This window comes from Octopus bimaculoides, chromosome 3, assembly GCF_001194135.2.
Source record: "Octopus bimaculoides isolate UCB-OBI-ISO-001 chromosome 3, ASM119413v2, whole genome shotgun sequence".
Taxonomy (NCBI): domain Eukaryota; kingdom Metazoa; phylum Mollusca; class Cephalopoda; order Octopoda; family Octopodidae; genus Octopus; species Octopus bimaculoides.
Window position 1 is genome coordinate 89,962,071 of NC_068983.1, and position 11,989 is coordinate 89,974,059.

The window sequence follows — 11,989 nt, forward strand, 5'->3', positions numbered from 1 at the left end:
GAGAGAGAGAGAGAGAGAGAGAGAGAGAGAGAGAGAGTGTGTGTGTGTGTGTGTGTGTGGAGCTAATGTTATAAGAGTAAAATTAGCATGAGAAGAATCAGATGCATTGTGCAAGAGAGAAGACTATGCTGGTTTGGTCATGTGGTACATATGGATGAGGACAGCTGCATAAAGAAGTGACAGTTGCTTAAAGTAGATAGAACTTGTGGAAGAGGAAAACCCAAGAAGATATGGTATGATGTTGAGTTACACAGATGACAAAAGACCAAGAATAGTAGCAGTTGGCTGTGCTCAAACAGCACAGCAAAAGTGAGGTCATAAAAACATTTGTCTAGGCTTGTATGTGCTGGGCCCTGACCCTGCACCTATTCTGCCTTGTCAAGGATTCCTAACAGCTCATCACCCTAACACTCATCCTTCCATCCCTCCTCTATCTGTGGCACTACTCAGCTGTTGTAATAAACTTGAGAGAAAAATTAGTACATATTACAAAACCCCATTCTTTGCACTACCAGGTACTCCCTATGAAACCATTTCTATCACCCATTCTCGTTATCATTCGCCGCTACACTATTTTCAGTGAGCACCTATATGTATCTTCAGTCACCTCTCCCTCACTGCCATACTTCATCTTAACACTTCTCATATCTGCCATCACACCCCATTCAATATATCCCCCACCCACCCTATGTACCTACATACCTTCCTGCAACTCCTACACCTTGAACATCACACTCCTACTTCCTGATATACAGTATTTGAAGGACATCACTTCAAAAAGCTCTAACTTTCTTGTAATTAATTCTTTTTCAGATTAATGATGAACGACATGAAATTAACAAAGCAAATGAAAAGGCATGTTGTAATCATTGCCATAAAAACTCAACATAAAGATACGGAAATAGCTTGTTTCTTGAAAGTTGCTGATCCTTTGTTGCCAAAGTTAGAGAAGACCTGGAAGCTGTTGATGGGGATTCAACATTAGCAGCCAAATGCAATACACATGTAAAGAGTTCTAATACCATAAGAACCCAAGAATTTGTGCAGAAAGTACAGGAAAAAATTCAATACTACCCTGGAAAGTCAATCAGAGCCTTTGCAAAGGATTTCAAGGTTTCAGAATGCACCATCAGAAGAGTTGTGCATGAATGTATCCATTACAAGTCGTATGTGATGTGAAGAGGTCAGTTCATATCAGTTACAATGAAAGACAATTGTTTGATCCATGGAAAGTGCTTGCTCTACAAATTGAAACATCAAGAAACTGGAACGCTTTGGTTTTTCTCTGATGAGAACTTTAAGACCAAAAAGTAAACCCAAGGAATGACAGATGGTCATGCAGAGATCCAAATAAGGTTCCAGTTGTAATTCATACCAAGTTTCCAGCAACTATGATGGATCTGGGAGCCGTTAGCAGTGAGGGTCATATCATGCCTCTCCATTTTTTTCACAGGGCTTAAGAGCCAATACTGCTGCCAACACAAATGCATTGGAGAAGGTTGTGAGGCACTGGGTAGACAGCATAAGCAACAGAAGACCTTACATCTTCCAACAAGACTCTGCACCATTTCATAAGGCTAAAAGAACCCAAGCTTGGATGCATGCCAATTTCCACGATCATTTTACCCTAGACACATGGCTTCCTAGCTCACCCGACCTTAATCTACTGCACTATTATGTATGGGGTGTCGTTGAAAGGAAAGTCAATCAACACTCTCATAACACTATTCAATCTCTTGTGTCCGCTATAACAAAGACTATGTCCGAAATTGATAAAGACCATCTGATTTTTGCATGTCAATACTTCATACCCTGAATTGAAGTTGTCATTAAGGCTAATGGTGGATTTATTGTATAGAAGTGTTGTAAGAACTCTCAAAATTATTTGTACCAATTCTCATTTAATTGAAGTTTTTCTCTGATGTGCTGTACTTCTTTTTCTTCATTCCTACAAATGACCTCAAAATACTGACGCACCTTATATACCCTCCCTTAGCCACTTCTACATTCTCACTTTACTCTCTCTCCATGCTAGCATTTCTCATCAACCACACATCCACCCTCGTTCATTGTTCACTACATTCATCTCTGCCCCCATCTCTAACGATTGGTTGCTCTTCTCTCACAATATTATGAAACTAATAACTTTTCCTCTGTCCATATTCTTTTTTGCTCACCTTGTACCTTGAGGGTTTGCCTTGATACCCCATAACTACCATCTCCCCCCTCCTTATATAATGTAGGATAGCCATTTGTGCTCAAGCCTCTTATCAAACTTTAGCCTTTCAACACCAGGCATAAATCCACCTCACAATTACTACATCCCCACCACTCTGCTTAGTTGAGGGGTTTTTTCTCATTCTTTTGTTTTTGCAAGTTACTTGGTGATCTTAGTAGTGCCAGTGCCAGTGACACAAAAACAAAGAACCTAGTACACACTATAAAGTGGTTGGTGTAAGAAAGGTCATCCAACTTTAGAAGCCAAGCCAAAACTGCCACTGGAGCATAATGCAACCCTGCAGGTCACAGGATTACTATCAAACTATCTGATTCATGCTAGAAAGGAAAATAGACATTAAATGATGAGGATGATGATGATATGTGTACTATGCACCAGTTCCTGTATTCCCTCATCCATAGCAAATTGATTCCCTCATAGAAGATGCTTGAGCAATCCAAAGACATAAGTCAGAAGGGGTGAAATTTGAACTGTATGCAGCTTGAAGCTCATTTTTCAGTGCTTTCAATGGTGGGAGTGGCTGTATGCGGGCATGTGTTGTTGTGCAACAATAACATTTGCTTTGACAATAGGACTCAGCATTTGGAATGAATTACTGGTTTCAGTTTGTAGGTCAGCCTATATTGGTGACTGTAGACCCCTTTTCCAAGTAATGTTCTAGTACAGGACCTTTTGCATTAAAAAAAAAATGGTTAGCATCACTTTTTGATTCCAAGTGTTTCCTCTCCGTTCTTTGCCCTTTGAACTTTGGCTCAAAGTAATGGACCCAGGTTTCATCTCCTGTGACTATTTTCACCAAAAATGCTTCACCTTCATCATTGTAATAGTCAAGTAAGTGTCAACAGATCTCCACACAATTGCACTTATGCTTTAGTAAGCTCCCTTGGCACCCATCTGTCATATATTTTATGGAAGCGAAGTCTGTTATGGAGGATTTCGTATGCAAGACCATGACTAATTCGTAGAGAAGATGCCATCTAATTGATGATCACTCATTAGTTTGACAGAAACATCTCTTGAGCTTGTTGAATCTTTATGTCTTTGTGCTCCAAGGTTGTCTGGCAACTTTTCAATTTCCTAATCCACTCATACACACTAGAGTGCTGTCTCTGTATTGTACTGAAAGCATGTGGCAATGTTTACTCTGTAACACAAGAAAGAAAACTAGAGTGATCAATGTCAAATCTCAGTTACATAACTACAGGAGTACCACTTTTTAGCATGTGTGCTGAAGGTAGTGTAGCAAACTTAAAGTAAGTTTTGGTGAAAATGTGGATAATTTTTGACTTCGCTTAATAGTGGAGAAAAAGTTAACTAAAATGGAGGACTGGAAACCATCTGATGATTCATGCCAGATATTAAAATGCTGACATTATGACTACTACTCGATACTTTGTGAACTCTGAAAGGCTGTAAGACATGACATGGACAGCTGCAACAGAGACTACAAAAAGCCTTGCCAGCAGGAAGGTACACAATACATGTTCTGATTGTGTTCATATGCCAGAGTTTATATAAGCAACTGCACTCAAGGTGATGGAAGATCTGAGCAAAGGAATCCGTGCTTTAGAAAGAGAGACGGGTATTTGAGTGGCCAGCTTTGAACAAAGGCCTTTGCTACCACTTGTACAAGACACACAAGGAACAAATTCTGACAGCCAAAACCAAGGAGAATTGCCTGATGAAGGCAGAAAAGCTCTTGAATAAGTTGAGGTATCCTGTTGAGCAGGGAATGATCTGGTTCTTCTTAGATGAAAAGAACTTCTGCCAGGACTAGATGCACAAAACAACAGGTGGCTTGTCTACAATTCATGTGATGCCCCACGTATCATGAAAACTAAGTTCACCCAAACTGTGGACTTTGGGTGTTTTCCCAATGAGGGTGATGTTATGCTGCTTTACATCTTTGAACAGAGAATAAGGCTCAATTTAGATGGCTTATGAGAAGCTGCTGGAGACTGTGGAAAAACCCTAACCCCATGAATTACTGTGTGGAATGTGACTGAGAAAGACACCAATTGCTCCACCTGCAACACCAAAGCCAAGCTGGTGACTAAGATCAAGGAGGCATTCAAAGATATTCCCAGGGACACAGTGAGGAATGCATGCGCCAGGTTCCAGAGCCATCTTGTGGCAATGGTGGAAGCTGAGGGTGGCAACTGTGAGTAAACCGTTATCTCCCAGCCATAATCTAGTTGATATTTTTTATAACTATTTTTATTTTTGGATGAGATATTGTGTTTTCTTTACCTTCAATCCTTTAGCCATATCCAGCCTAAATATTTGACCTTCTTTATGTTCAAAACCAGCCAGATCCAGCCTCTTAAACCTACCCCACAATATCATTCTCAAAGTAAAGAGTCACATCACAGAAACCTCACAGCTATGAGATAATGTAGGATTAATTCAATACAATGTGAATAAATAAGCATCACTGTCAAATTTAGCCCAAATACCTGTATATAGACATCACTGTTTTAATGTTCACTTTTACATGCTTACATGGGTCAGACAAGATTCATTGAAGCAGTTTTCTACCATTGGATGCTCTTTCTGTTATCAACCTTCACCTGTTTCCAACAAGGTAATATTGCTTTCATGAAAGAATAGAAATGAGGGATATTGATGGTTGTTTCTATCTACTGCGTGATGTCAAGACAAGGAAATACACTCGCACACATTTTTTCATTGAATGTCTGTTCCCATGTTAGTATGGTTTGAATGGAGATCTATATGAGGTAAAGTTTTTAAGGTTGGATGCTCTTTCTGTCATCCACCCATACTTGGCTTTTGAGTAAAGGATATCTTTATTCCACAGGTTTTCACAAGTGCAGAATAAGCAGCCATCATATCACCAAGGAATATCACCCAAGGATTGAAAATGTGGAACATATAAGCCCTGGTGCATATCCATGTATGAATGAATGCCCACATGCATGCATACACACATGACAGACATTTTTCTGTTTCTGACAATTGAATTTCCTCATATGGCATTGACTGTCTCAGGAGCAAGTAAAAGACACCCAAAGTGCCATGCAATGAAACTGAACTCAATATGGTTGCAAAGTGAACTACTTAACAATATAGCTATGCTTACACACGTGTGTGTTGTGTTTTGGTGTGTATGTGTATGAGAAGTGTCTTATTTTTCTTGGATATGTATGTAGTATTAGATAGGATATGAAGTAAGAACCTTTATTTTGAACTAAAGTTAATAATTTACCAGGCCACTGGCACATGTTTAATAGCCTCAAAAATTTTACATATTAAAAAAATTTGTTACTGTAAACAGAGAATATTAAAGAGAGAAAGACATTGGTTCTTAGAAAGAATATTGGTTCTTAGAACAGACAGAATAAGGTGAATACACTTATGGATAAAGTGTATAGTAAAACAGCACAGTTAGAGCTGGGGGTGGGGAAATGTAGAAGACTTACCAGAGAAGTGGTGCTAGTGGAAGCACCATAATGACTGGAATAAGTGGAGGTGCCATAGTTTGAAGTGCTTCCGTAGGTGCTGCTCAGTGTTGAACTGGTGTAGTTGGAGTAAGATGGCTGATAATTTGAGCTAGAAGTCTGATGAAACAAAGGAGAATGTAATACTATAACACCATAAGATTAAATAAAATTACAAAAATATTAATTAACAACTATTATAATAAAACATCACTGGAAAACAATAAGTTAGTTTATGACATTTCTTCTCTCCATTTTCTGACAGTTATGGTTGGATGTGATTAAGGAATCACCAGAGGCTTGACGTCATCTTGGAGAATGCAGAGGGGCTGGCATAGGACCACCAGCAATGGGAAGCACTGTTGGACCTGGTCAGTTTTACGCATAATGCCTCTGGGACAACTAACCTAGGATGATCCCAGCCTCATCAAGCAAGAGCATGAAGCAAAGAAGCAAAGTTATTTCATAAGGCAGTAAAGTCTGCTACAGTCTGACATTTGCTACCTCTGTCATTCTTAACAAAATTTAAAGAGAGACGAACAAAACTAAATTGGCATGCACATTCACTTGTCTCAGCCCGTGTTTACATTGATACCACAGTGGAAGCATTGTTTGTGTCCCACATAAACAAAATTCCCAGCATCAGTTCAACATGCAAATTATAAAATAATGTACCTTACTTGAAAACAAATAAGGGTTGGTGTAGAATGCTAGTGCAAGAGATCTCATTCAATCCCCAAGAACATAGTAAAGTGGAAGTATGTATGTGAAAGAGAAAGGGGAAGAGAGAGAAAAGAGAGACTGAGAGAAGTGAATGAAAGAATTCTAATCACAGGAATTTTAAGGATATACCAACTCTGGTTGATGTACACTTAAGTAAATAAGAAATATTCCCTTGAATAAGGATGCCAGTCTATCAAAGATTGAATATAGAACTGCAATCCAAAGAAACATCTGTTAATTCACAGCTTGTGCTTACTGTGGTTAATTACCCCACTATGAAGTACCAATCAGACTAAGCTATTGAGAAGTAAAAAACTTTCAGTGGCAGTAACAAGATGTTAACCACTGATACTTTAGATGGGTTTTCAGTTCTCAATTGACCCAGCTAACTATAGTTTCAAGAAATGCAAAAACTGCCTCGAAATCACTAGTGTATACTTATTTTATTATCAATAATGATAAAGCAAATCCCAATAGAATTTCAGAATTATGGGGGATAAAGGTAAATGAAACAAATGTCTGGTATACTACTGCTTCAGCTATCACCACCATAAGTTTTCATGATTGCTACAAAAACTGGGGAAATGAGACTGTGTCATTAAAATACATTACAACAATACAAAATGAACAAGTAAATAGAAATATTGAACAATATCTTACATCATTTGTATATGCTCCTTTACTGTAGGAACTTGTACCATATGTGTTAGTGCTTGAGCCCCAATAACCAGTGTTGGAATCAGTGTTGTTCCCATAATTACTATATATCCCTTCATATTGACCAGTGCTTGCAGTTGTGTTGTTTCCAGAATAGTTATCGGGATAACCGGAGTGCTTTTAAATTTGAAGAGAAAAAGAATGAAAAATGTTAAGAACAAGAGATGAAAAATTAAACAGGGATGCTATGCATACAAGAGGGTTGTCTCTTTTTCATTCTTTTACTAGCACTGTGATTTGCCAATGGGAACCACAAGTGGTAAGGCTAACCGTTGTAGGTATCAGCAGAAATGTATCATTGTTTGTTAGCTTGCAATGTTGAATTTAACTCCTCTTGTTACTGACTTGACAAGAATAGGCTTTAACATGTTGAATTGTCCAATACATAACAAAATCTTCAGTGGTTTTCCAATGGCATATGAAACTTACTTATCTAGAAGATTAGAGCTACTTTTGATGAGAAGCCAGATTTAGACATATTAAAGTGGTGGTGCTTGTGTGAATGTATACATATGTGTGAGTGTTGTTCTCATACAAACATAGTTGAATGGATGAAATAGTGAGCTATCAGCTCATACTTAATAAGTCAATATTTCCATCAGTACAGAAACTGTGAAATGAACTTTAAGATCTGTATCTGTACTGTTATTGATTAACAATTACAATAATGTAGCATAGCATTTTAATGTTGTCATCAAATAAAATGGTACATTAAATTGTTTATGTACAGCACAATCAAAACAAACATATTCTAGACATAGCAAGTATAAGGAAAGTACCATGAGGAAATACATACAGTGTAGCTATTTGCCATGTCTTTGTTATAATAGTCAGAAGTTGCCTGGCTTTTAGCAGAATTATAAACATCACTGTCATCCCCATCATTTTGGTCATAATAGTTAGAATTGTAAGTCTGAAAAATTGAAGCAAAAAAAAAAAAAAATTAAGTTGAAAGATTTTGATGCCTGAAGCAGGTACATTATTTTGCCTTGATTATTCCTTATGTTATTTACCCTAATGTCACTGATAGGTAATATGAAACTGTAAATTTCTCCAAAACTGACACCTTTTAGAATTTCAAGTGTCTTAATCTGACTCCAAGTGTTTATAATCCTTGAATTACAAGGGAAAAGTTTGGTAAAATCTCTAAAAGGGTTGTGACAAAAGATTTATACAATAGAGAATTAGGAAAAATCTCCAACTGAAGTAATCAGAAAACTTTATAGAGTAACCTTCCCATTAATTATTATCTGCTGCAAATCCTTTATCTTGATGATCATCAATGGTGCCACTAATAAGAAACCATCTGCTTAGTTTCTCAGAATGTTGGTAGTGATACAATTCAGGGCCATCCTGTTCAGTAATATATAGGTAATATACTCCTGCTTATTAAACTGTGAAATAATTTGTAATATAGTATGTTAACCTAAACTGTCTTAACCTAAATTTAGTTTACAGAATATTTTATTGTTTTGGACACTTTCATTGCAAATAAGTTTAACTGAGGTGCTTAAGGGAGTAATAAATTGAACTGAACAAGGAACATGTGCAAACCTTCAAAAGGTAGTATTTTCAGTGTCAGGGTTCGCATATGGTGAGAGACTGCAAGGAACCCAGGCCTGGAGTAATTTGCTATTGTTGCAGACAAACGTGCCACATCGCTAGTGAATGCGTTCAGGGAAATGGTCTAAGGGAGAGTACTGCGCCAGTAGTTGTTCCGTCTAAGGAAAAGAGGCACGTATATGGTTGTGGTGGAGGGAAAGGTATCACGAGCTCTCATGGACACAGGCTCCTCAACAACCCTAATAACTCTGGTGGTGGAAGAATGGAGTGGAGTGAGTAGTGTAAGGGCTGATGATGGTACGGAAGTTGAATGCAGAGGAAGTAGCGATTTGTAGATGGTGGTATGAGGAACGAGATTGAGGTTGCATGCCATCGTGATTGACTGCATGGTGGATGGAATCGATGTGGTGAGGCAATGGACACCATTGTCCATTTGTGAGGTGTTACGATCAATGAAGGCGGTGTAACGTTCGGTGATGCGGGGGGCACTATGTGCTGTGAGTCCATGAAAGGAGAGTGGTGAGAGCTACAAAGAAAAATATGCTGCACACACCATTACAGACAAGGATCTTCAGGCTGTTTTCAATGGCCGACAGTGTATAGTGGAATGGTACTGGAAGGGAGATCCTCTAATGTTGAAAAACGCAATAGGAGATGCAAGAAATGAGTTTGAGGGAGAGGTGGAACAGTGTTTCAAGGAAGGCATTCTGATACCTTGGAAGGAGGATGTGGAGAGTGAAGTGCTACCACTGATGGCAGTGGTGCAGCAGACGAAGCATAAAGTCAGGCCAGTATTAGATTTCCGAGAGCTGAACAACCACGTATTGTGCCATACGGGCAGCAAGCCACGGACATTTGCAGCGAAACCTTGAGAGAGAGTGGAGGCAGATGATAGGAGCATCCACAATCATCAATTTGAAGTCGGCATACCTGCAGCTGCATTTGGGCTGAATTCAGCACCGAAGATTATGGCGACAATTCTGAAAACCATCCTGGGAAAGGCAGACAAAGTGAAAAGCGCCACCAATTCCTATACTTATGACATCCTGATAGATGAGAGCATAGTGTTGGCAAAAGAGGTCATAAGCTACCTGAAGAGTTTTGGGCTAATTGCCAAACCACAAGAGGCAATGCAAGGAGGAGCTGCACTGGGACTCATACGGAGAGACAAGGCTGGTGTGTTGGTGTTTCAGAGAAGTTATGAGATCCCAGAACTGGACTCCAAGACAAGAACTGTTTTCTGTGTGGGAAGCTGCTGGGGCACGACCCGATTGCAGGATGGCTCTAGACAGCATGCAGCTTCATCAAGAGGTGGAGTGACAACGTGGGGAGGAAGACAACTGCCATGATGCAAGAAGTCTTGGAGAGAGTGACTGCGGAAGACCCAGTAAGAGGAAACTGGTATGTGCCCAGATTGAAGAATGGGATCATGTAGTGTGATGCTAGCAGCATAGTAACAGGAGTTGTCCTGTAAATTGGAGGTATAGTGATGGAGGATGCGGCCTGGCTCAGGAAGAAGGATGACTGCAACCACATCGACATGGCGGAGCTGGATGCTGTGTTGAAGCGGTTGAACCTGACCCTAAGGTGGGGGCTGTGCACCATCAAGATCCAGACCAAGTCGTTCACTGTACTTAGACAGGCAGGATCAGTGGTTACTGGTGAGCAGAGGGTGCAAACCAAAGGGGGTGCAGAGATGCTGATAAGATGCTGTTTGGGAATTCTGAGCAAGTTAGCTGCCAAATTTGACCTGAGACTGATTCTGGTTTTTGTGCCCTCTGAGAGGAATAGAGCAGATGTCCTGACCAGAGTAAAGAAAGCCTGGTTGCAGGTGCCAGAGGATCTGGAGCAAGGAGTGGCTGCAGTGTATCGGAGCTGAGGAGACTGCATACTATGCATCACATGGGGGTGGACAGGACCCTGTTCCTAGCCAGGAAAGTTGATTCTGATGTGACCAGGCAGAGTGTGCAGAGAGTAGTTGGGAGCTGTGACAGGTGCCAGTCCATTGACCCTGCTCTGGGTGTGCATGAGGCAGGAAGTACTCCAGTGGAACACAACTGGAAATGACTGGCAGTGGACATGAAGCACTACCAGCAGGGGACACGCCTCTTGATGGTCGACTGTGGACCGAGGCGGTTGGCCATATGGAAGGGGATCAAGATGGGGAGCACGGAGGAAATCACAAGAATACTAAATGAGATATTCCTAGAATGAGGCACTGTGGATGAGCTGCTTGTGGACAATGGCACTGCATTTCGCTCAGAGGTGCTGAGGGAAATATTCAACAAGTGGCATGTTAGCCATTTCCTCAGGGCAGCATACCGGCCAAGTGGCAAAGGGGTTGTGGAGAGACATCATCGCACCATCAAGATCATAGAGGTCGTATTTTGGTATATGTTGCCCAGGTCGGGACAGGCTGAGGAGTCAGTGCCACAAAGGGCAAGTGGAGACATCTATGTATCACATCGCCACAACCTGCAGAAGAGAAAGAGCATGCCTTTGTGCAGGTCAGGGAAGAAGTCTGGGTTAAACCCCCAAATGCGCGGTGCACATCACAATGGGGAAAGTGGACAATAACCTTTGTAAATTTGAGGAACAATGTGTCTGTAGATGGCATGCCATGTCATGTTTTGGATGTGTGCAGGATCATCAATGTGATGGAGGATGGAGTCAACAGTAATGGACAAGAGGATGAAGCTGGCAGTTACATGCCAGGAACTGAGGCCAGTCCTGAAGTCCCACAGCGGTCGCAGAAGCAGCGGTGCCCTCCTCGCTGGTTGGCTGATTACAAGACAAGTTAAGGTATGTGGTCAGGGTTGAGGAGAAGGTGTGAGCAGGTTGGTCGAATGATCTTCAGATCAGGTGGGCGTGTGGTGTTATGAACCAGGCTGTGTTGTAGGGAAGGACTGGAAGTGAGGGAGTACATGTCCAGTCAGAAGTGGTGCCTGTGGGTCCCACCAGAAGGGCCGAAGTGGGCATGCAGGGTCAGCGAGGCACGAGTGGTCAGTTGGTAGTGGACAGTGTACAAGAGCAGACCTGTTAGATGGTATGGCGGTATACAGAGCATGGACACATAAGAGGTGCAGCAACATCAAAGGCAGGTTAACTAGCAAGTTAGTTTTTGTTTGTGGCAGATGTTCAGGTGCAATAAAGACTGCAAACAAACAGGAAACAACTTCTATCTCATTCCAGGGTGAAAAACTAGAGGTAGTCGATAGCTTCCGATATCTGGGCGACCAAGTTAGTAGTGGGGGTGGGTGCGCTGAAAGTGTAGCTGCTAGAATAAGAA

The 11,989-nt window shown here is 40.8% G+C and overlaps 1 protein-coding gene across 5 annotated transcripts in view; it reads right to left on the minus strand.

Annotated features, from left to right (window-relative positions):
- LOC106880075 (ribonucleoprotein PTB-binding 1) overlaps positions 1-11,989 on the minus strand; it is a 130,883-nt gene that overhangs the window by 4,464 nt on the left and 114,430 nt on the right. For all 5 annotated transcript variants that reach the window (XM_052966300.1, XM_052966298.1, XM_052966301.1 and 2 more), the window contains 3 exons: positions 7,934-8,050; positions 7,081-7,254; positions 5,680-5,817 (listed from right to left, as the gene is read on the minus strand). In XM_052966300.1, coding sequence (XP_052822260.1) covers positions 5,680-5,817; positions 7,081-7,254; positions 7,934-8,050 — 429 coding nt within the window. The remainder of the gene's footprint in view (positions 1-5,679; positions 5,818-7,080; positions 7,255-7,933; positions 8,051-11,989) is intronic.